Genomic DNA, 25,326 nt, shown 5'->3' with positions numbered 1-25,326 from the left:
AGGCAGAATATGTGAATAAATAATGGCTGAGGGCTTCCCTGGTGGCGCAGTGGTTGAGAGTCTGCCTGCTAATGCAGGGGACACGGGTTCGAGCCCTGGTCTGGGAAGATCCCACATGCCGCGGAGCGGCTGGGCCCGTGAGCCACAATTGCTGAGCCTGCGCGTCTGGAGCCTGTGCCCCGCAACGGGAGGGGCCGCGATAGAGAAAGGCCCGCGCACCGCGATGAAGAGCGGTCCCCGCACCGCGATGAAGAGTGGCCCCCGCTTGCCGCAACTGGAGAAAGCCCTCGCACGAACCGAAGACCCAACACAGCCAAAGATAAATAAATAAATAAATAAATATTTAAAAAAAAAAAAAAACCAATACAAAAAAAAATAATAATAATAATGGCTGAAATTTTTCCAAATTTCGTGAGACACATGAATATAAACATATAGGCATACCTTAGAGATTATGAGTTTGGTTCCAGACCACTGCAATAAAGCAAATATTGCAATTAAGTGAGCCCACACAAATTTTTGGTTTCCCGTTGCATGTGGAAGTTACGTTCACACTATACTGTGGTTTTTTTAAAAAAATAAATTAATTTTGTTATTTCTTTTTTGGCTGCGTTGAGTCTTTGTTGCTGTGCGCGGGCTTTCTCTAGTTGCAGGGAGCTGGGGGCTACTCTTCATTGTGGTGCGCGGGCCTCTCCTTGCGGTGGCTTCACTTGTGGAGCATGGGCTCCAGGCGCGCAGGCCTCAGCATTTGTGGCACGTGGGCTCAGCAGCTGTGGCTCGCGGGCTCTAGAGCACAGGCTCAGTAGTTGTGGCGCACGGACTTAGTTGCTCCACAGCATGTGGGATTGTCCCGGACCAGGGCTCGAACCCGTGTCCCCTGCAGTGGCAGGCGGATTCTCAACCACTGCGCCACCAGGGAAGTCCCTATACTGTGGTCTATTAAGTGTGCAATAGCATTGGCTAAAAAAACAGTACATACTTTAATTTAAAAATACTGTCAAAAAAATCCTAACCGTCATCGAGCCTTCACTGAGCTGTAGTGGTAACATCAAATATCACTGATCACAGATCACCAATTCAAATATGACAATAATGAAAAAGTTTGAAATATTGCAAGAAACACCAAAATGTGACAGAGACATGAAGTGAGCAAATGCTGTTGGAATGATGGCGCCAGTAGACTTGCTTGATGCAGGGTTGCCACACACCTTCAGTCTGTAAAAAAAAAAGCAACACAGTATCTGCAAAGCACAATAAAATGAAGAATGGCCTGTACAAGAAGCTAAACAAATTCCAAGTAAGATGAACTCCAGGGCTTCCCTGGTGGCGCAGTGGTTGAGAATCTGCCTGCCAATGCAGGGGACACAGGTTCGCGCCCTGGTCCGGGAGGATCCCACATGCTGCTGAGCAACTAGACCCGTGAGCCACAACTACTGAGCCTGCGCGTCTGGAGCCTGTGCTCCGCAACAAGAGAGGCCGCGACAGTGAGAGGCCCGCGCACCGCAATGAAGAGTGGCCCCCGCTTGCCACAACTAGAGAAAGCCCTCGCACAGAAACGAAGACCCAACACAGCCCCCAAAAAATAATAATAAATTAATTAAAAAAAAAAAAAGATGAACTCCAAAAGATCACAAGACATGCAGTCAAACTTTGAAAAGACAGAGGGCAGACAGCAGAAGCAAGAACTACAATTCTGCAGCCTGTGGAAGGAAAACCACATTCACAGAAAGACAAAATGAAAAGGCAGAGGACTTGGTACGAGATGAAGGAACAAGATAAAACACTAGAAAAACAACTAAGTGAAGAGATAGGCAACCTTCCAGAAAAAGAATTCAGAATAATAATAGTGAAGATGATCCAGGACCTTGGAAAAAGAATGGAGGCAAAGATCGAGAAGATGCAAGAAATCTTTAACAAAGACCTAGAAGAATTAAAAAACAAACAGATGAACAATACAATAACTGAAATGAAAAATACACTAGAAGGAATCAATAGCAGAATAACTAAGGCAGAGGAGCAGATAAGTGACCTGGAAGACACAATGATGGAATTCACTGCCATGGAACAGAATAAAGAAAAAGAATGGAAAGAAATGAAGACAGCCTAAGAGACCTCTGGGACAATATTAAACGCAACAACATTCGCATTATAGGGGTCCCAGAAGGAGAAGAGAGAGAGAAAGGACCTGAGAAAATATTTGAGGAGATTATAGTCGAAAACTTCCCTAACATGGGAAAGGAAACAGCTACCCAAGTCCAGGAAGCGCAGAGTCCCAGGCAGGATAAACCCAAGGAGAAACACGCTGAGACACATAGTAATCAAACTGACAAAAATTAAAGACAAAGAAAAATTATTGAAAGCAACAAGGGACAAAATGACAAATAACATATAAGGGAACTCCCATAAGGTTAACAGCTGATTTCTCAGCAGAAACTCTACAAGCCAGAGGGGAGTGGCATGATATATTTAAAGTGATGAAAGGGAAGAACCTACAACCAAGATTACTCTACCCGGCAGGGCTCTCATTCAGATTCGATGGAGAAATCAAAAGCTTTACAGACAAGCAAAAGCTAAGAGAATTCAGCACCACCAAACCACCTCTACAACAAATGCTAAAGGAACTTCTCTAAGTGGGAAACGCAAGAGAAGAAAAGGACCTACAAAAACAAACCCATAACAATTAAGAAAATGGTAATAGGAACATACATATCAGTAATTACCTTAAACGTGAATGGATTAAATGCTCCAATCAAAAGACAGAGGCTCACTGAATGGATACAAAAACAAGACCCATATATATGCTGTCTACAAGAGACCCACTTCAGACCTAGGGACACATACAGACTGAAAGTGAGGGGATGGAAAAAGATATTCCATGCAAATGGAAATCAAAAGAAAGCTGTGTAGCAGCACTCACATCAGAAAAAATACACTTTAAAATAAAGAATGGGGCTTCCCTGGTGGCGCAGTGGTTGAGAGTCTGCCTGCCAATGCAGGGGACGCGGGTTCGAGCCCTGGTCTGGGAGGATCCCACATGCCGCGGAGCAACTCGGCCCGTGAGCCACAATTACTGAGCCTGCGCGTCTGGAGCCTGTGCTAGGCAACGAGAGGCCGCGATAGAGGCCTACGCACCGTGATGGAGAGTGGCCCCCGCTTGCCACAACTAGAGAAAGCCCTCGCGCAGAAACGAGGACCCAACACAGCCATACATACATACATACATAAATAAAAAGAATGTAAGCAGACAAAAATAGCATTAAAAAAATAAAAAATTAAAAAAAAAATAAAGAAAGAATGTTACAAGAGACAAGGAAAGACACTACATAATGATCAAGGGATCAATCCAAGAAGAAGATATAACAATTATAAATATGAATGCACCCAACATAGGAGCACCTCAATACATAAGGCAACTGCTAACAGCTATAAAAGAGGAAATCGACAGTAACACAATAATAGTGGGGGACTTTAACACCTCACTTACACCAATGGACAGATCATCCAGACAGAAAATTAATAAGGAAACACAAGCTTTAAATGACCAATAGACCAGATAGATTTACTTGATATTTATAGGACATTCCATCCAAAAAGAGCAGTTTACACTTTCTTCTCATGTGTACATGGAACATTCTCCAGGACAGATCACATCTTGGGTCACAAATCAAGCCTCAGTAAATTTAAGAAAATTGAAATCATATCAAGCATCTTTTCCGACCACAACACTATGAGATTAGAAATCAATTACAGGGGGCTTCCCTGGTGGTGCAGTGGTTAAGAATCCGCCTGCCAATGCAGGGGACACCGGTTTGAGCCGTGGTCTGGGAAGATCCCACATGCCGCAGAGCAACTAAGCCTGTGCACCACAACTGCTGAGCTTTTACTCTAGAGCCCGCAAGCCACACCTGCTGAGCCCGCGTGCCACAACTACTGAAGCCCGTATGCCTAGAGCCTGTGCTCCACAACAAGGGAAGCCACTGCAATGAGAAGCCTGCGCACCACAGCAAAGAGTAGCCCCCGCTCCCCACAACTAGAGAAAGCCCACGTGCAGCAACAAAGACCCAATGCAGCCAAAAATAAATAAATTAATTAATTTAAAAAAATTACAGGGGAAAAAAACCATAAAAAACACAAAACACATGGAGGCTAAACAATACATTACTAAATAACCAAGAGATCACTGAAGAAATCAAAGAAGAAATCAGAAAATACCTAGAGACAAATTACAATGAAAACACGATGATCGAAAACCTATGGGATGCAGCAAAAGCTGTTCTAAGAGGGAAGTTTATAGCAATACAAGCCTACCTCAAGAAACAAGAAAAATCTCAAACAATCTAACCGTACACCTAAAGAAACTAGAGAAAGAAGAACAAACAAAACCCAAAGTTAGTAGACGGAAAGAAATCATAAAGATCAGAGCAGAAATAAATGAAATAGAAACAAGGAAAACAATAGCAAAGATCAGTAAAACTAAAAGCTGGTTCTTTGAGAATGAAATTGAATCTGTGATTAAAAATCTTCCAACAGGGTCTTCCCTGGTGGCACAGTGGTTTGAGAATCTGCCTGCCGATGCAGGGGACATGGGTTCGAGCTGTGGTCTGGGAAGATCCCACATGCCGCGGAGCAACTAAGCCCGTGAGCCACAACTACTGAGCCTGCGTGTTTGGAGCCTGTGCTCCGCAACAAGAGAGACCGCGATAGTGAGAGGCCCGCGCACCGCGATGAAGAGTGGCCCCTGCTTGCCGCAACTAGAGAAAGCCCTCGCACAGAAACGAAGACCCAACACAGCCAATAAATTAAAAAAAAAAAAAATCTTCCAACAAACAAAAGTCCAGGACCAGAAGGCTTCACAGGTGAATTCTATCAAACATTTAGAGAAGAGCTAACACCCATCCTTCTCAAACTCTTCCAAAAAATTGCAGAGGAAGGAACACTCCCAAACTCATTCTATGAGGCCACCATCACCCTGATACCAAAACCAGGCAAAGATACTACAAAAAAAGAAAATTACAGACCAATATCACAGATGAATATAGATGCAGAAATCCTCAACAAAATACTGGCAAACAGAATCCAACAACACATTAAAAGGAACATACACTATGATCAAGTGGGGTTTATCCCAGGGATGCAAGGATTCTTCAGTGTACGCAAATCAATCAGTGTGATACACCATATTAACAAATTGAAGAATAAAAACCATATGATCATCTCAATAGATGCAGAGAAAGCTTTTGACAAAATTCAACACCCATTTATGATAAAAACTCTCCAGAAAGTGGGCATAGAGGGGACGTACCTCAACATAATAAAGGCCATATACGACAAACCCACAGCAAACATCATTCTCAGTGGTGAAAAACTGAAAGCATTTCCTCTAAGATCAGGAACAAGACAAGGATGTCCACTCTCGCCACTATTATTCAACATAGTTTTGGAAGTCCTAGCCACAGCAATCAGAGAAGAAAAAGAAATACAAATTGGAAAAGAAGTAAAACTGTCACTGTTTGCAGATGACATGATACTATACATAGAGAATCCTAAAAATGCCACCAGAAAACTACTAGAGCCAATCAATGAATCTGGTGAAGTTACAGTCTACAAAATTAATGCACAGAAATATCTTGCATTACTATATACTAACAACGAAAGATCAGAAAGAGAAATTAAGGAAACAATCCCATTCACCATTGCAACAAACAGAATAAAATACCTAGGAATAAACCTACCTAAGGAGACAAAAGACCTGTATGCAGAAAACTATAAGACACTGATGAAAGAAATCAAAGATGACACAAACAGATGGAGAGATATACCATATTCTTGGATTGAATCAATATTGTGAAAATGAGTATACTACCCAAAGCAATCTACAGATTCAGTGCAATCCCTATCAAATTACCAGTGGCACTTTTTTACAGAACTAGAACAAAAAGTCTTAAAATTTGTATGGAGACACAAAAGACCCCGAATAGCCAAAGCAGTCTTGAGGGGAAAAAATGGAGCTGGAGGAATCAGACTCCCTGACTTCAGACTATACTACAAAGCTACAGTAATAAAGACAGTATGGTGCTGGCACAGAAACAAATATAGATCAATGGAACAGGATAGAAAGCCTATAGATAAACCCACGCACCTATGGTCAACTAATCTATGACAAAGGAGGCAAGGATATACAGTGGAGAAAAGACAGCCTCTTCAATCAGTGGTGCTGGGAAAACTGGAGAGCTACATGTAAAAGAATGAAATTAGAACACTCCCTAACACCATACACAAAAATAAACTCAAAATGGATTAGAGACCTAAATTTAAGATTGGACACTATAAAACTCTTAGAGGAAAACATAGGAAGAACACTCTTTGACATAAAACACAGCAAGATCTTTTTTGATCCACCTCCTAGAGTAATGGAAATAAAAGCAAAAATAAACAAATGGGACCTAATGAAACTTAAAAGCTTTTGCAAAGCAAAGGAAACTACAATCAAGACGAAAAGGCAACCCTCAGAATGGGAGAAAATATTTGCAAACGAATCAACGGACAAAAGATTAATCTCCAAAATATATAAACAGCTCATGCAGCTCAATATTAAAAAAAAACCCAGTCAAAAAATGGGCAGAATACCTAAATAGACATTTCTCCAAAGAAGACATACAGATGGCCAAGAAGGACATGAAAAGCTGCTCAACATCACTAGTTATTAGAGAAATGCAAATCAAAACTACAATGAGGTATCACCTCACACCAGTTAGAATGGGCATCATCAGAAAATCTACAAACAACAAATGCTGGCGAGGGTGTGGAGAAAAGGGAACCCTCTTGCACTGTTGGTGGGAATGTAAATTGATACAGCCACTGTGGAGAACAGTATGGAGGTGCCTTAAAAAACTAAAAATAGAATTACCATATGACCCAGCAATCCCACTACTGGGCATATGCCCAGAGAAAACCAGAATTCAAAAAGACACATGCACCCCAGTATTCACTGCAGCACTATTTACAATAGCCAGGTCATGGAAGCAAGCTAAATGCCCATCGACAGACAAATGGATAAAGAAGATGTGGTGCATATATACAATGGAATATTACTCAGCTGTAAAAAGGAACGAAATTGGTTCATTTGTAGAGATGTGGATGGATCTAGAGACGGTCATTCAGAGTGAAGTGGATGGATCTAGAGACGGTCATTCAGAGTGAAGTAAGTCAGAGAAGAACAAATATCGTATATTAATGCATATTCGTGGAACCTAGAAAAATGATACAGATGAACCGGTTTGCAGGGCAGAAATAGAGACACAGATGTAGAGGACAAATGTACGGACACCAACGGGGGAAAGTGGTGGTGGGGGGGGTTGGTGGTGGTGGGATGAACTGGGAGATTGAGATTGACATATCTACACTAATATGTAAAAAATAGATAACTAATAAGAACCTACTGTATAAAAAAATTAAATAAAATTCAAAAGACAATTAAAAAAAAACTTCCAAAAGACAAAGAGCAAATCTTGAAAACAGCAAGAGAGAAGTGAATCCTCAGTAAGAATATCTGCAGAATTCTCATCAGGCATTTTGGAGGCCAGAAGACAACGGGGTTGATATATTAAAAGTCTAAAACAGAAAAGTCAACCGAGAATCCTCTATCCAGCAAATCTGTCCTTCAAAAGTGAGGGAAAAATCAAGACATTACCAGATAAAAGCTGAGAGGTTTGTTATCATTAGACCTGTCCTGCAAGAAATGCTCAGGGGAGTCCTATAGGATGACAAGAAGGGACACTGGATAGTACCTCAAAGCCCTATGGAGAAATAGAGATCTCAATAAAGATAAATACATGGGCAATTATAAAAACTAGAATTACTATAACAATGGTTTGTAACCATACTTTTTGTTTTCTATAACCAAGAAACATTCCTTTAAAGAAAAAAATATTAATGTGAAAGCTTGTGTTACTGTAACTTTGGTTTGTAACTCCAAATTGTGTTTTCTACACAGTTTAGGAATACATTTAGAAGAATTATTAGTTTATGTTTTGTGGCACATGACGTATAAAGATGTAACAACCAAAAGGATGGGACAGAGCTGTAAAGGAGGAGGCTTTTTGTTATTGAAGTTAAGCTGCTATAAATTCAAATTAGAATGTTATAACTTTAGGATGTTAAATGGAATCCCTATGGTAACCAAAAGGAAAATAGCTACAGAATATACAGAAGAGGAAATTAAGAAGGAGTCTAAACAACTCACTGCAAAAAAAAAAAAAAAAAAAAAAAAAAAAGAAAAGGAGACAGGAATGCAAGAAATGAGGAACCAAAAAGCTATAGGGCATACAGAAACATAGGCTTTAAGTCAAAAACGTTTACAAGAGACAAAGGACATTATATATTAACAAAAGGCTTCTGTATAATAAAGTACAGCAAGAAGATATAACAATTATAAACACTTATGTAACTAATGACCAACCATCAAAGTATATGAAACAGAAACTGAGAGAATTGAAGGGAGAAATAGTTCTACAATAATAGTTCTACCCCACTCACAATAATGGATTAAAAAAACAGAAGATAAATAAGGAAACACCTGAACACCACAATAAACCAACTATATCTAACAGACATTTACAGAGCGTTCCACACAACAGCAGCAGCATACACAGTCTTCTCAAGTGCACTTGGGACATTTTCCAGGATAGACCACAAATTAAATCTCAATAGATCTTAACATATAGATATCATACAAAGTATCTTCTCTGACCACAAGATGATGTTCGGAATCAATAACATAAAACTGGAAAAGTTACAAAACTGTAAATTAAACACATTTTTTTTTGAGTATAGTTGATATACAATGTTGTGTCAGTGTCAGGTGTACAGCCCAGTGATTCTTGTACATGGATAATATATTCATTCTTTTTCAGATTTTCCCATATAGGTTATCACAGAATATTGAGTAGAGCTCCCTGTGCTATGCAGTAGGTTCTTGTTGGTTACCTATCTTATATACGGTAGTGTGTGTGTGTTCATCCCAAGCTCCTGATTTATCCCTCCCCTCACGTTTCCCCTTTGGTAACCATAAGTTTGTTTCTGTTTTGTAGATACGTTCATTTGTGTCATATTTTAGATTCCACATATAAGTGATATCATATGGTATTTGTCTTTCACTTTCTGACTTACTTTTAGTAGTATGATAATCTCTAGGTCCATCCATGTTGTTGCACATGGCATTATTTCGTTATTTTTTATGGCTGAGAAATATTCCATTGTGTAGATATACCACATTTTCTTTATCCATTCCTCTGTCGATGGACGTTTAGGTTGTTTCCATGTCCTGGCTATTGTAAATAGTGCTGCAATGAACATTGGGGTGCATGTATCTTTTCAGATTATGGTTTTCTCAGGATATATGCCCAGGAGTGGGATTGCAGGATTATATGGTGATTCCATTTTAGTTTTTTAAGGAACCTCCATACTGTTCTCCATAGTGGCTGTACCAATTTTGCATTCCCACCAGGAGTGTAGGAGGATTCCCTTTTCTCCACACCCTCTCCAGCATTTATTGTTTGTAGACCTTTTGATGATGGCCATTCTGACCGGTGTGGTGGTACCTCATTGTAGTTTTGTTTTGCATTTTTCTGATAATTACTGATGTTGAGCATCTTTTCATGTGGTTTTTGGCCATCTGTCTGTCTTCTTTGGAGAAATGTCTGTTTAGATCTTCTGCCCATTTTTTGATTGGGTTGTTTGTTTTTTTGACATAGAGCTACATAAGCTGTTTGTATATTTTGGAAATTAATCTCTTGTTGGTTGCTTTGTAAACAATACACTTTTTTAAAAAATTTATTTTATTTATTATTTTTGGCTGCGTTGAGTCTTCGTTGCTGTGCGCAGGCTTTCTCTAGTTGCGGCAGGCGGGGGCTTCTCATTGTGGTGGCTTCTCTTGTTGTGGAGCACGGGTTCTGGGCATGCAGGCTTCAGTAGTTGCAGCACGTGGGCTCAGTAGTTGTGGCTCGCGGGCTCTAGAGCGCAGGCTCAGTAGCCATGGCTCACGGGCTTAGTTGCTCCGTGGCATGTGGGATCTTCCCGGACCAGGGCTCGAACCCGTGTCCCCTGCATTGGCAGGCGTGTTCTTAACCACTGCACCACCAGGGAAGTCCAACAATACACTTTTAAACAACCAATGGATCAAGAAGAAATTACAAGGGAAATTAGAACAAATGAAAATGAAAACACAACATAACAAAATTTATGGGATGCAGTGAAAGCAGTGCTGAGGGGGAAATTTGCAGCTACAAATGCTTATATTAAACAAAAAGAAAGATCTGAGATCAATAACCTAACTTTACAACTTAAGGAACTAGAAAACAACAAACTAAACCCAAAGCTAGCAGAAGGAAGGAAATGATAAAGATTAGAATAGATTGGAAAGGTTAGTATTTTTTGTTGAAAAAAACCTCCTGTTTCTTTGCATGTCTAGTAAGCTTTGGTTGACAACTGGACATTTTGGTTTTTTTAATAATTTTATTTTATTTATTTATTTTTGGCTGTGTTGGGTCTTCGTTTCTGTGCGAGGGCTTTCTCTAGTTGCGGCAAGCGGGGGCCACTCTTCATCGCGGTGCGCGGGCCTCTCACTATCGCGGCCTCTCTTGTTGCGGAGCACAGGCTCCAGGCACGCAGGCTCAGTAGTTGTGGCTCACGGGCGTAGTTGCTCCGCGGCATGTGGGATCCTCCCAGACCAGGGCCCGAACCCGTGTCGCCTGCACTGGCAGGCAGACTCTCAACCACTGCGCCACCAGGGAAGCCCCACAACTGGACATTTTTGATAATAGAGTGTAGCAACTCTGGACTTCATTTTTCTGAGGTCGTTGTCCTTTGGAAACTTACCTGGACTTAAACTTCAGCATCTCTTCCCCTGCACTGTGCAGCCACTGGTGTGTCTGCTCGTTTTTTAAAAATTATTTTTATTTATTCGTAGGGGTCACCCCTGAGTCTTTCTAATGTGGTAGTCAGCAGTGATTTTGGTTTAACCCAAATACTTTGAGCCTGTAGGCCTCATACCCTCTGCTGATCAATCTGGGTTGGGGAATGCATTCAAGCCTCCCTTGGCTTTCACTTTTCCCCATGCTCTCCTGGGTCTCTCCCACTCATACATTGCTCCCCAGTTAGCCAAGGATGTGTGGAGAACATAACTCAGCCCTTTTATGGTTTTCTCACTTCCAGGATGTCTGTCACATTTTTGACTGACCTGCTGCTTGCCCTAACTTGGCCTGCAAGCTTGGGCTGGTAAGGCTGCATGTTTTGATCATTCATTCACAACTGAATCCACCATTTTTGGCCAGCAAAATTGTAGGTTCTTGCAGCCAATCCCACATTGGTAAGACTACTACTTCTTCCAGCCAAGGCTGAGGGGTGGGTTTTGAAGGGATGGGCGCCTCAGTCCACAAGGCCACAGACTCCTCCGGCTCCTGTCCTAAGCGCCACCAGGTTTTAAAAGCTAACACTTCTCATTTTGTTGTCTGCCTTTGCGGTACTTCCAGTGCCCTGAAGTTGTTGTTCTTGAGCATTCTCCCCAGTTTTATGGGTTTCTTTTGTTTTTTGTTCTTTGCTGCACTGCGAGGCTTGTGGGATTTTAGTTCCCTGACCAGGGATCGAACCCGGGCCCTCAGCACTGAGAGCTCGGAGTCCTAACCACTGGACTGCCAGGGAATTCCCAATTTATGTTTGTTCTTTGCAAGGAGGAATTGAGCACCTCTTTATACTGCCATCACAGGAAGACCCTCTTCTCATTCTTTATTATCATTTCAAATGAAGAAAGTGAGGCTCAAAGAGATGAAGCCACTTGCCTGAGGTACTGCAGTTAGGAAGTAGGGGAGCCAGAATTAAACTCAGGAACTCTATTAACAAAGTTTTACTGAAGTATAATTGACATATAAGGAATTATACTTATTTAAGCCACGTAATTTGACAAGTTTTACATATGAATATGCCCGTGAAACCATCACCACCACCAAGATAATAAACATTATCTACCACATGTCTCTAATTCCTCCTGCCCTTCCCTCACCTCTAGGCAACCAGAGATCTGCTTTCTGTCACTGTAGTTTGCATTTCCTAGAATTTTATATAAATAGAATCGTAAGTCTGTACTCTTTTTTTCTGGCTTTTTTCACTCAGCATAATTGAAATCCATCTATGTTGTAGTATATATCAATAATTTATTTCCTTTTATTGCTAAACATTATTCTGTTGCATTAATATGCAAAAGTTTATCTGTTGACAGACATTTATGTTGTTTCTAGATTTGAGTTATTACAAATAAACCTGCTCTGAACATTTGTGTACAAGTCTTTGTGTGGGATATGCTTTCATTTCTCTTTGGTCATACCTAGGAGTGGGACAGCTGGACCATATGGAAGGTGTGTGTTTAACGTTTTAAATAAACTTTTAATTCAGAATAATTTTAGATTTACCAAAAAGTTTCAAAGATAGCACAGAGAGTTCCATATACCCCTCACCCGGTTTCCCTCATCCGTTAGTATCTTCCGTTACTGTAATTCATTTGCCAACGTGAAGAAACTGACATTGGTACATTACTATTAATTAAACTCCAGACTTTATTTGGATTTCACCAGTTTTGTCAGTAATGTCAGCTTTCTGTCCCAGGACACAATGCATGTAGTTGTCAGGTCTCCCCAGTCTGCTGTGATCTGTGACAATGTCCCAGCTGGTCCTTTCTTTCATGACCTTGGCAGACGTGAACAGTACTGGCCAGGAGTCCTGTGGAAAGTGACAGCATGTCCTCCAACCTCGGCTTCTGATGGGTTTTACCTCAGGACTGAACTGGGGCTACGGGCTTCGGGCAGGGAGATCACAAAGCGAGGGGCCTCTCATCACACCCTCTCAGCGCGGGTGATGTCAGCCTCACCTGCTCAGGGCGGTGTTGGCCAGCTCTCTGCGGGCAGAGTTTTCTTTCCTCTTTCCCGGTGGCAGTCGCTCAGCTGGGCTCCCCCTCAAAGGGGCAGATTTCGTTGCAGCTCCTTTGGGAGGGAGCGTCTGCATTTAAATATTACTTGGAATTCTTCTGTACAGCAGATTGTATCTTCTCTCTCATTTCTTTCATTTTTTTTTTGAAACTTGAAAAAAATCTAAATACATTTATTAATACCAATAAAAGTTCATTTTTAAAGGGAAAATTAAAAGAAAACAATAAAATGTAACATTAAAAACATGGTAAAGATGAAACTCTAGAAAGTGAGTTGATTGTTATGATCTGGCTATATCAATTTTATCTTGGGACTTGGTTTTCTCTTTTTTTTGAATTTTATTTTTATACAGCAGGTTCTTGTTAGTCATCAATTTTATACACATCAGTGTAAACATGTCAATCCCAATCGCCCAATTCATCACACCACCCCCCAACCCCCCATCTCTCATTTCTTTACTCATTTACTTCACTATAGAAATAGTGTATAATTTATACTTGGGTTATAATCCAATTCTGCATTATTCATGCCGTTCAAGGTGTTCCAGTTTTGGTCACTATGGGTCTTCTCTGCTTGTCTCCTGGGTTCTCTGGGCGTCGGGCGCGCAGGCACAGTGTGGGAGGGCGCACGTAAGCGGCAGGCGGGTGCGCAGGCGCAGTGGGCAATGGGCGCCGAGTGCGCCGGAGCAAGTGCCCCGGGGCGGAGGGCGCACGTGGCCCGTGGACGGCGGCCGCACAGGCGCAGTGGGCGATGGGCGCTGAGTGCGCAGGCGCAGGTGGGCTGCAGGCGGGCGCGCAGGCGCAGTGGGCGGCGGGCGCACGTGGCAGGCGGGGCCTCAGCCGCCGCGGGCGAGATGCAGCCGTTACGCTGGCAGGTGGTGGCTGCTATCGCCGCGGGCCTCGCGCTGGCCCTGGAGGCGCTGCCCGCCGTGCTACGCTGGCTGTGGGCCGGGCGGCAGCAGCGGCCGCGGCGCGAGGTGCTGTTCTTCCCGTCTCAGGTGACGTGCACCGAGGCCCTGCTGCGGGTCCCGGGCGCCGCGCCCTCCGGCTGCCCGTGCAGCCTGCCCCACGGTGAGAGCTCGCTGAGCCGCCTGTTGCGCGCCCTGCTGGCAGCCCGCGCCAGCCTCGAGCTCTGCCTGTTCGCCTTCTCCAGCCCGCAGCTGGGCCGCGCAGTGCAGCTGCTGCACCAGCGCGGGGTGCGCGTCCGCGTGGTCACCGACTGCGACTACATGGCCCTCAATGGCTCACAGATCGGGTTGCTCCGCAAGGCAGGTAGGCCGGGCGCGGGGCCGGGGGAGGCGGGAGGCAGAACCCGGATGGTGGGGGTGTTTGGGGAGGGGGCCTGAGGACCGGGGAGACCCGTTCGCGTCCCCTGGCGGCCTTGCAAGGTCTGGGGAAACTCCAGGGCCTCCCGAGGAGCTTCTGTGCAGAGCGTCTGAGCCCGAAACCTGGGCGACAGCCCCGGGAGGGACCGAGACTGGAAGCAGGCCGGCCAGCAGAAGCTGGTCAGGGCGCAGGTGCGCAGAGAGGCTGCGTCCGCTTAAGGACCAAAGGGAGGAAAAGGCCTTTCCCCTTCAGTTTGTTAGTGAATTTCATTTTGGAGCTTCTGAAATGATTTTTTTAAAATTTATTTATTTTATTATTTTATTTTATTTTATTTTTTGGGTGCGTTGGGTCTTCGTTGCTGCGAGTGGGCTTTTCTCTGGTTGCGGCGAGCGGGGGCTACTCTTCTGTTGCGGTGTGCGGGCTCCTCATTGGGGTGGCTTCTCGTTGCGGAGCACGGGCTCTAGGCGCGCAGGTTTCAGTAGTTGTGGCTCTCGGGCTCTAGAGCGCAGGCTCAGTAGTTGTGGTGCACGGGCTTAGTTGCTCCGCGGCATGTGGGATCTTCCCGGACCAGCTCGAACCCGCGTCCCCTGCATTGGCAGGCAGATTCTTATCCACTGTGCCACCAGGGAAGCCCTGAAATGAATTTTAAAAATACACTACAACGTGGAGCTGAAATGTTTAGTTGGTGGCAGTTAATTTGTTTCTCCAGCTGCAAAATGTCAGGGAAGTCAGGTCTTTGGCCGGCCTGCCTCTCTCACTGGGGTGGGGACAGGTGAACCCGAATGTATGAATAATTTTGAAGATGTTCTAAATTCACAGCCTGCCTTACCTGTGAATTCTGTTTCCTCCTCCTGCCTCAGTGTGACGTTGTGTCCTGTGTGAGCTGTTCGGAGTCTGAACCTCGTGCCCTTCTCTCAATCACTGAGGCACCCAGGAAGGACATTCCTGCATCAGCATCTGTTTGACCTGTCAATTCTGGTGGCCGCTGTGGCCGAAAGACGCGTGGGGCCTTTAAGAACTGTCTTGGCTGCTCTCAGCCCAGCTTGCACGGGCCTCTTGCCCGCTCTCCTGATGGGAACACGCTTCAGTCTTTTGCTGCTTTTCCGTCTGCTTCCGTGTGGGCAGGGTTGGAAACCTAGTGTAAATGTTGAGGACCGTTGACTTCTGCTCTTCCTGGTAGCTATGTGTTGTCCTGATCTATTGGTTCTTTTTTTTTTTTTTTTTAACTTTGGGTTTATTTATTTATTTATTTATGGCTGTGTTGGGTCTTCGTCTCTGTGCGAGGGCTTTCTCTAGTTGCGGCAAGTGGGGGCCACTCGTCATCGCGGTGCGCAGGCCTCTCATTATCGCGGCCTCTCTTGTTGCGGAGCACAGGCTCCAGACGCGCAGGCTCAGTAATTGTGGCTCACGGGCCTAGTTGCTCCGCGGCATGTGGGATCTTCCCAGACCAGGGCTCGAACCCGTGTCCCCTGCATCGGCAGGCAGATTCTCAACCACTGCGCCACCAGGGAAGCCCCTTGTTGGTTCTTTTGATGGGGAAACTTGGCAATGTTTCGGCATAGCGGTTTTATTTTGTTTAGGTTTTTAGAGAACCGTAGAACCTCGGGTTTGGGAAGAACCTTAAAGGGCCCCGCGACCAGACTCCGTCTAAACCTTGATAGCCCTCTGAGGGCATCCGGGCCGTCATTTGTCACTCACTGTTGAACCGGTCTCTCTGCGAGTCTGTGTTTGCCTGGACTGGTTCTGGCCTCTGGGGACACAGTGCTGAACAGCACAGTCCCAGTGGGAGGCTGACTGGAGCAGGAGTCCTGGAGGTGCCCGGAAGGGTCAGGAGATGTCGTAGGACAGGTACGGCTGTGCAGAGGGCGGGACATCTGCCCCGCGGCGTGACATGCATGAGGGCCCGTGCTGTAGTGTGAGGAGTGGCAGGCGATCCTGGGGTCGAAGGTGGGAGTCACGAGGAGGGGCTGCCGGGCGCACCTAGGGCTCCGTGAGCTACAACAGGCAGAGAGGCTGTGTGAGCGGGGTGGTCACAGGGCCAAAGCCGCGGCTTCAGGTCCAGGGCCTGGTGTCTCCTGCGCTGTTCCCCCCGCCAGGCTTGTACCCCTTACAAGGTGCTGACTGCAGGGGGATCTGCTTCTGGGCCTGAGTGAGACCCTTTAGGGGCAAGTGAACCCGAGCAGATGGGTTTTGCACCAGTCGCCACTGGGTCGTCCTGGAACCAGTAACTGAAGGATGATGCGGGTCGTATGCCCTGGAGGGGGTGGGGAGCCTGCCCCGGATCAGGGGCTGGGAGTAGGGCATGTTTCCAGAGGAACTGAGTCACGCGTCCCTGCTGCCACCCGGCCCTCGGCTCTGTCGTCCTCCCCGTCTCGATGCCTCTGTGTCCTCCATGCCTCCTCCTGGGGCTGGTGGGGCGGGCCCCTGCCTGACTCAACCGCTGTCACCATCCGGACGCGGTGGTGCCCGCGAACCCGGACACAAGCACGATCAGTCACGTGAACACATGCGTGCTGCAGAAGGAGCCTGAACCCTAGCGATGGGTGGTGGGGGCTGGGGGGAGGGAGCGAAGGGCTCCAGCGTGGGGGTGATGAGGTGGAGCACCCAGCCGGGGGCTCAGCCGGGGCGACAGGCAGCAGTGGCGTCTCACTCCTTGCAGGGATCCAGGTCCGGCACGACCAGGACCTAGGCTACATGCACCACAAGTTCGCGATCGTGGACGGGAAGGTGCTGATCACTGGCTCGCTGAACTGGACCACCCAGGCCATTCAGAACAACCGGGAGAACGTGCTCATCACGGAGGACGAGGAGTACGTGCGGCTCTTCCGGGAGGAGTTTGAGCGCATCTGGGAGGAGTTTGACCCCGCCAAGTACACCTTTTTCCCTCAGAACAGGAGACGTCGCTGAGACGCCTGCACGTGGGGAGGTGGGGCCGGCGTCCCTCGAGCTGGAGCGCCCCCCCGGGGGCCACGGCGACATTCCCGCTAGGAGCCGCGCGCTTCCGGGGCCGGAGTCCACGTTCTGTGCGAGGAAAACCAGTCCCGTTAAACCCTCCTGTGCTAAATGGCACAGTTCACTGCAGAGTGTTGGGGTTTACGCGGAAGAGGCCATGCTGCAGCGGAAGGGCCGGGTTTTGGACCAAACGCGGGGTGCCTCCGTCAGGGTTGCGCGTGCAGGGAGGGCCACCGCCTCATCACGGAGGCCGATCCGAGCCCCTTTCCTGGTTCTGGGGCCTCCCTGGCTTCCCCTGACCCGTCGGTCCAGCCCTCGGGCCCCTCAGTGCTCCCTCAGCCCCCATCCGGCTGGCGGAACCTGGATGGCCAGAGGGTGACGGTCCCTCCCTCCGTGCTGTCTCCAGCTCCTGGGGGGCGGGGCGGGGGATGGCACGGCGAGGAGGAGTGGCCACCATCCTTGGGAATCACTCAGTAGAAGGGACGAGCACTGAGAGCTTGGTGCTTGGCAGCCCCTGGTGTATGTGAGGTGAAGTGAGCAATCGTAACACGTGGAAACAGGAGTGTCCAGAAGCTGCTCCTGTTTCCACGTGTTAGGATTTTAACTTTTAGCATTCTCACATTCAGAGAAATTCGGTTGTGCATTTAGAATTGACCTTCACCGCGACACTCGTGGCTTTGCTCAGTATCACCGAGGCAGGACCCAGGGGTGGCCTCACTGGGCTGTCCTGGTTCCCGGGGCAGGGATGTGACATGTTTGAACTGTCCCGGAGGCAGCTCCGAAGACACCTGGACAGCAGTTGCTCTCTCCTGTCGCTCAGACCCGGTGGGCACCCCTGGGTCTCCTCCCTCATCTCCCAGCCCCTGGGGACTTTTCCCCCACATGGCGTGTTCCTCTCGATTTAAAGTTATCTCTGACTTAGAGTGTCAGATAGGTAAACCCGAAGCTTAGCTTTTCTTACTCAACCAAGGTGTACTCTCAGATTGGAAGTCACAGACATGGCTTCACAGTGACCGTGTTTCTCCCCTGAGCTGGGCCCGCCGCCTCGAATAAACGTGCTCTCCCCTAGCCGAGTAGCGTTGTGTGTTTCTGCCTTTTGTTCCTTCAAATAGTGGCTACTTATTAAACAACTACTTTTGGTGGCGGGGTGGGGGGGAACATCCAGCTATTTAGAAACCGTTGGCCAAGGCAGGAGCCTCTCGAGGAGTGAAGACTTGGGGGTGTTGCTTGGGGGACCCCCAGTGTCCTCCGAGTGTCCGCCCGGCGCGCGCGGGGCCTGCACCTTCATTCCAGAAGCGGGCGGTGTCCGCAGTCCCAGCACTGCGCGCACCGGACCACCATTGAGGTTGATGTTGCAGAAGTTGTGAAGTGAGCTCATCTCACATAGTTTTTTACTTAGTGTAATTTTATTTATATTGTTTTAGTTACTGTCATCTTAGCGGTGGGAATTTGATCCAATCAAGTTCCAGATTAACAGCCTTTCTGAAAGGAAAACAACACTTTCTCTGAGGGCCTGGGTGCTGACGAGGCTACAGCACTAAGATCAGCCTCCACTTTGGAGGCTGTTCTGTCCCCTTGAGGGAGGGTGACCATACGAGGTGACCAGAGCCCCGCTCTGACAGGAGAGGCGTGAGGAGGGGCAGCTGGGCTGGGGGCAGGGCATAGGCCGACCCCGGCGTGTCCGGGTCTTCAGGAGAGCCAGAGGGGTTCGCGGCCGAGGCTGCGTGGTTCCCAGGTCTCCGGGTCGTGAAAGCAGGTGAGCTGAACCATCGGTATTTTCTTGATTCGGAAGGTAGTTCAGGCCGAGTCAGTGGCTTGTGCTGAGCGGCAGTTGTCTGGGGGCTCATCCAGTGATGGGCAGGCACACTGAGGAGACCCCCAGAAGTGTGGCTGGCATCCCGCGGGCAGGGGACACCGGGCAGTGACCTGAGCACGGAGGGGAAGAGACTGGGAGGGGGCTTGTGTGGCGTGTCGTCCGAAGCTGCACGCTTTGTCCACAAGATTCTGTCACGAACGGAACCATTACAGGAGGGAATCCATCCCCAGGAGGCTTGGCGGTTGCTCCCTAAGAGGCATCGAGGTTGGCTCCCCTCTTACTGCTCCCCGCCCCCCGCCCCCGCCCCACAGGCTCCTGGCCAGCCTCGTGATTCGGGTTCCAAGTCAGTATTTTAACTACAGGGCAGTGATGCAGCTTAACAAACCTGACAGGCAAAGTTAATTAAACACTGGCACAGTTAATGTGTAAAATATTTTAAACTCATGTAACCCTTGTGGTAAAAAAAAATGTCCTGGTAGTAGTTTGTCCCGTAGCTGTCAAATACACGAGCATGTTGGGTTCAAACAGTGCAGTTCCATTGTATTTAAAGCACTGTATTGGTTGTACTGAATTGGTTTTTAAAGCAACTGACTAGTTTAAAAAAACACTTCACTCGGATTCACATACCATAAAACTCACCCTTTTAAAATATGCAATTCAGTGTAGTAACAGTATATTAACAGAATATTAGTTATTAGTATATTAACAGAGTTGTTATTTACTATAATAACAGTTGTGTAGCCATCACTACTGTCTGATTTCAGAGTGTTTTCTTCACTCCAGAAAGAAACCCTGTTTCTGTGGATTTACCTGGTGTGGATGTGTTACGTAAATGGAATCCACAACATGCGGTCTCTGGTATCTGCCTCCTTTCCCTGAGTGTAGTGCTTTTGAGGGCTATCCATGTTGTAGCAGGTGTCAGTATTTTACTTTTTATAGCTGAATAATAATGCATCGTATGGACAGAACACATATTGTTTACCTGTTCGTCAATTGATGGACATTGGGGTTGTTTCCACCTTTTGTCTGTTACAAATATGATGCTGTGAACATTCACATACAAGTGTTCGTGTGGACATGTTTTCATCTCTCTTGAGTACATACCTAGCAGTGGAATTGTTGGGTCGTATCACTGTGTTTAACCATTTCAGAAACTGCCAGACTGTTTTCCAAAGTGATCGAATCATTTTACATTCCCACCAACAGTGTATCAGGGTTCCTTTTTCTCCACATCCTCACGAACAGAAAGCTATTATTTGACTTTTTTAAAAATTAGTTTTAAAAATGGAGGTGTAATTGAGGTACAGTATTATGTAAGTTTCAGGTGTGTGACAGTGACTCACAGTATTTAAGGGTTATATTCCATTTGCAGTTATTATAAAATATTGGCTATATTTCCTGTGTTGTACTAAATATACTTGTAACTTATTTTATACATTGAAGTTTGTACCTCTTAATCCTCTGCTCTTATCTTGCCCCTCCCCCTCCCATCTTCCCACTGGTAACCACTAGTTCTCTAGATCTCTCTTTTTTGTTATGTTAACTAGTGTATTTTATTTTTTAGATTCCACATATAAGTGATATCATACAGTATTTGTCTTTCTCTGTGTGACTTATTTCACTGAGCATATTTTCCAAGTCCATGCATGTTGTCGCAGATGGCATTATTTCATTCTTTTTTATGGCTGAGTAGTATTCCATTGCATATATGTACCACATCTTCTTTAGTCATTTATCTATTGATGGACACTTAGGTTGCTTCCATATTTTGGCTGTTTTAAATAGTGCTGCTATGAACGTTGGGGTGCATGTATCTTTTCCAATTAGTGTGTTCATCTCCTTTGGATATATACCCAGGAGTGGAACTGCTGGGTCACATGGTAGCTCTATTTTTACTTTTTTTAGAAACTGCCATACTGTTTTCCATAGTGGCTGCACCAATTTGCATTCCCACCAACAGTGTACGAGGGTTCTCTTTATTTCACATCCTCACCAAAGTGTGTTATTTGTGATGTTTTTGATGATGGCCATTCTGACTGGTGTGAAGTGGTATCTCACTGTGGGTTTTTTTTTTTTTTTAGTTTATGTATGTATGTATTTTTGGCTGCATTGGGTCTTTGTTGCTGCACACGGGCTTTCTCTGTGGAGAGTGGGGACTGCTCTTCGTTGCGGTGTGCGGGTTTTTCATTGCGGTGGCTTCGCTTGTTGCGGAGTACAGGCTTTATGCGCACGGGCTTCAGTAGTTGCAGCACCCAGGCTCGATAGTTGTGGCTTGGGGGCTCTAGAGCGCAGGCTCAGTAGTTGTGGCACATGGGCTTAGTTGCTCTGCGGCACGTGGGATCTTCCCAGACCCGGGCTCAAACCCATGTTCCCTGCGTTGGCAGGTGGATTCTTAACCACTGAGCCACCAGGGAAGTCCCATCTCATTGTGGTTTCAGTTTTCATTTCCCTGATGATTGACAGTGTTGAGCATCTGCTTATGTGCCGGTTAACCATCTGTGTTATTTGTAAAAAACTTCTGTTCAGGTCTTCTCCCCATTTTTTAATTGGGTTGTTTGCTTTTTTGATGTTGAGTTGTATAAACTGTTTATATTGATTATAGTTTGCATACTAACCCCTTATCAGTCGTATCATTTGCTAGTATTTTCTCCCATTCAGTAGCTTGTCTTTTTGTTTTGTTGACGGTTTCCTTTGCTGTGCAGTTTTTAAGCTTAATTAGGTTTCATTTGTTTATTTATTTAAGTTTATTTATTTTGGGGGGCTGCGTTGGGTCTTTGTTGCGTGTGGGCTTTCTTTAGTTGCGGCGAGCAGGGGCTACTCTTTGTTGCGGTGCACGGGCTTCTCATTGTGGTGGCTTCTCGTTGTGGAGCACAGGCTCTAGGCACATGGGCTTCAGTAGTTGCAGGACACGAGCTCAGTAGTTGTGGCTCACGGGCTTAGGTGCTCCGCAGCATGTGGGATCCTCCCAGACCAGGGATCGAACCCGTGTCCCCTGCATTGGCAGGTGGATTCTTAACTGCTGCGCCACCAGGGAAGTCCCTCTCCTTTAATATTGAGGAAGCTCACTTCTGTGCCTAGCTTGTTGAGTGTCTTTTATCACTTTCCCAAATGCCTACTGGTTTTTAAAATTGCACGTACACAGCTTTAATAGTGTTAAAGCTGTTAAAACACCATCATATTAGACCAGTGTCCTGAAACTATGCTTGACAAGAATAATTTTTTTTTAATTTTATAAATTTATTTATTTATTTATTTTTGGCCGCGTTGGGTCTTTGTTGCTGCACACGGCCTCTAGGCGTGTGGGCTTCAGTAGTTGTGGCTCACGGGCTCAGTAGCTGTGGCTCACGGGCTGTAGAGTGCAGGCTCAGTAGTTGTGGCGTGCGGGCTTAGTTCCTCCGCGGCATGTGGGATCTTCCCGGACCAGGGCTCGAACCCGTGCCCCCTGTGTTGGCAGGCGGATTCTCAACCACTGTGCCACCAGGGAAGCCCAAGAATAATTTTTTTTAATGGGTGAAAAACAACTGAAACATCTTTGAACAATTGGAATAGTACTGAAAATGTTTCTTTTATGTGTCTGTACTCGTTTATTTTTGTTAAGTTTTACAGATTCCACAAGTTGATTTCTAATAGGTAGAGTCAGACTTGAATTTGTTTGTGTTTATCTGAGTAAAAGTTTGGATTCTGCAGTCATTTTCACATGTTTTACTCCAAAGGTTGTGACAATATTGGGGAAAAAAAACCAGTTTCTTATTTTAAATTTATTTAGTGGGTCACAACCAGAATTTTAAAAAATGAAATGCGATAGAGACGTCAGTGTGTGTCCTAGGAAGGGTGCATTATTTTGTGAAATTTTGGATTGTGGCTGGGGTGTATGTATGTGCGTACTGGGTCATGAGGAAAAATGCATTTTCTTTTTTAAACAAAAAGTAAAAATACTGTAAATCTCCGAATGAAGGGGCAGGTATGGGGGAGTTATATTTCTTTTTCTTGTATTTCTTAGTGTCTTTTTGGCCCCCTGAAAGTTTCTGTAGCAGCCAATGTACCTTAATTAGATTATGGATGTAAAATATTTCTAACTCTTCGTTGTGTGTGAACATGTGAAATCTCCTCATTTTAAAATGTTGACAACTAATCCAAAAACTTAAAAAGCAGATTTTATAAAAGTAAAAACAAACCAAAGATCCATTATAAATCTCTAGGTTCCTGACCAGCCTTCTGACTTTTGATCTAAATGCCTATTTTGCGTCATGTTCTTCCGTTAAACAAAATCTCGTTCACAGCATGCCAAGGGTGATGCAAAAATAGTTTATTATGATATTGTTTATGTAAAGTTAGGTAATATTTACAGTAGAAATGATCAGCTACATCCATGAGAATCTAGCATGTCACACAAAGGAATAAATATTTTGACAAAGTAACACTTCAGTTGTAGTGAGCAGCTGATCGGAAATTCTGTTTTTAAAAAAGAGCCTCAAACTAAACCGTAAAAGTCTTGAATTGTCAGAGAGCAGCGAGCTGACCAGGCTCTTCTCTTCAAGAGGCCCTGCAGTCCCACGGGAGATGGGCCCCTCCCGGGGGCCGCCAGGGGTGGGGGGGGGCACGCGGTGGGTCTCCACGCCACTTCAGCCTGGCGAACATTATTGTTCAGCGTTAGTACAGAAATTAAACACCAGTAAAAATTATACAAGCTTATTCTTTGAACATGTACCACCTGTGAAAAATTAGCTGTGGCAGAAGTGATTGTTGCTGTGAATTATTCCCGAACTTGTCACAGTAGAAGAAACTACCTACGCTTTCCCACTTTGTTCGTATGCTGCCCCCACCCCGCCAGCAGCTAGGCATAGTATGCTTTTGTCTCAAGTAGCTGGATTGAGACATTCACCTGATAGAAGATCATATTTGTGAGAAAGATCACTGAGGGTTCTGATTGTTGAGGAGCCACTTAGAAACTTTACATTTTATAAATATTACTTAGGAAAAGTCTTAATCACTTAACTGGTTTTGAATCCTAACAGTAAGTCAGTAGATACGTTGTTAATACTAAAGGTAAATCCTAAAATCCATTTTAATTGGTTTTGTGATACAAGCATAACACAAGAATGAATTTAGTGTTCTTTGTAACCTATTCCTAGCTTTCTATAAAATAAAACTGAAACAGGTGACATAGCTAGCTGTAAAGGGGAGAGGGCGGATGGCTGGAAACGTGATGGGCAGCAGGCGCCCGTGGGTCTGAAGGCTGCTCTGCGTGAGCTCAGACTGCCCTCCCGGCTCGTCCCACAGGCCTGGACGGCCCAGTTCTCAAGTATGCTTACCAACCTGACGGGCACACATCGTAGAAGAACAGCGTTACGAGTTTTGCAGCGTCCATGCCGTCACACACAACAACCCAGCGCTTGGCTGGACTCCCACGCAGCCCCCAGCAGGTGGCCACGGGTCACTGACTTAGACCCCAAGGCGTTGGGTCTCCTGCAGGTCCTAAGTCACTGTGTGCAGGATCTGGGCAAGAGCAACTCCTGTGTTCCTCCTCCTCCTGATTTTTCTCAACACTTTGAATGGCTCTGCCAAGAATGAGGAACAAGTACAACCGAGATCTTTCAGGGAAAAACAAAACCACCTGTTAAATGGCCAGAGCTTTACGAAAGGTAACACAAGTCATTAAAAACACTTCCCTGTAATGTTGAGTGGGATTCAATGTTGTACCCAAAGCTGTTCTTCCTATCTTAGAAAGCGATGCTTGTATGAGGAAAAAAGAAAAAAACCCCACACAGACTTTGTCACAGAAATCCATGCAGTAACTTCTGAGTAATATTTACACTGCTTGCTCTGCATAATACCCCGGTTTTTCTAAATACAGAGGAACTGGGAGCTGCACGGGGTGTGCGGGGTCCCGTGGGCCCTGGAAGGAATGGACACAGTGTGTCTGAGCTGCTGTCGGGGACACAGGTTGGGCCTGCTCTGCTGAGGGTCTTCTGTTGACAGACCTCAGGGAGGGGAGACCGCTTCCCTTTACAGAGAAACAGGAAGAAACTCACTGTTCTCAAAAGGGCAGAAGAATGAGACCGGTCTTTTCCAGCAGACAAAACTTGAGAGACTGACAAGAGTTCATCTCCATACTGGGTTTCTGTCCTGTCTTCCTATCAAAGAACCCAAAACACGTGGTTTCTGAGACCTCACTTAAGGCTGCTGCTTATTTAAGTTTTCAGCTGTGGAAAGTACGGCCTTGCGAAAGTGTACACACGTGAAAATACACAAAACTAAA

General features: G+C 45.7%; 2 protein-coding genes across 2 annotated transcripts in view; both read left to right on the top strand.

The window, feature by feature from the left end:
* Positions 1-25,326, top strand: part of FLCN (folliculin) — a 59,566-nt gene that overhangs the window by 18,624 nt on the left and 15,616 nt on the right. The gene's annotated exons all lie outside the window — the stretch shown is intronic.
* PLD6 (phospholipase D family member 6) lies at positions 13,828-18,319 on the top strand. The gene is made up of 2 exons (XM_007174204.2): positions 13,828-14,245; positions 16,959-18,319. The coding sequence occupies exons 1-2, from the start codon at positions 13,828-13,830 to the stop codon at positions 17,204-17,206; spliced, it is 666 nt and encodes a 221-aa protein (XP_007174266.2). The 3' UTR covers positions 17,207-18,319.

The sequence above is a fragment of the Balaenoptera acutorostrata genome, chromosome 20 (genome assembly GCF_949987535.1).
Source record: "Balaenoptera acutorostrata chromosome 20, mBalAcu1.1, whole genome shotgun sequence".
Lineage (NCBI taxonomy): Eukaryota > Metazoa > Chordata > Mammalia > Artiodactyla > Balaenopteridae > Balaenoptera > Balaenoptera acutorostrata.
This window is presented reverse-complemented; position numbering and strand designations above follow the sequence as displayed.

Bases quoted from the DNA above. Each gene is read 5' to 3' on its own strand.
- PLD6 (XM_007174204.2), top strand. From the start codon at position 13,828: ATGCAGCCGTTACGCTGGCAGGTGGTGGCTGCTATCGCCGCGGGCCTC. The intron at 14,246-16,958 runs GTAGGCCGGGCG...CACTCCTTGCAG, and splicing joins CGGGTTGCTCCGCAAGGCAG to GGATCCAGGTCCGGCACGAC.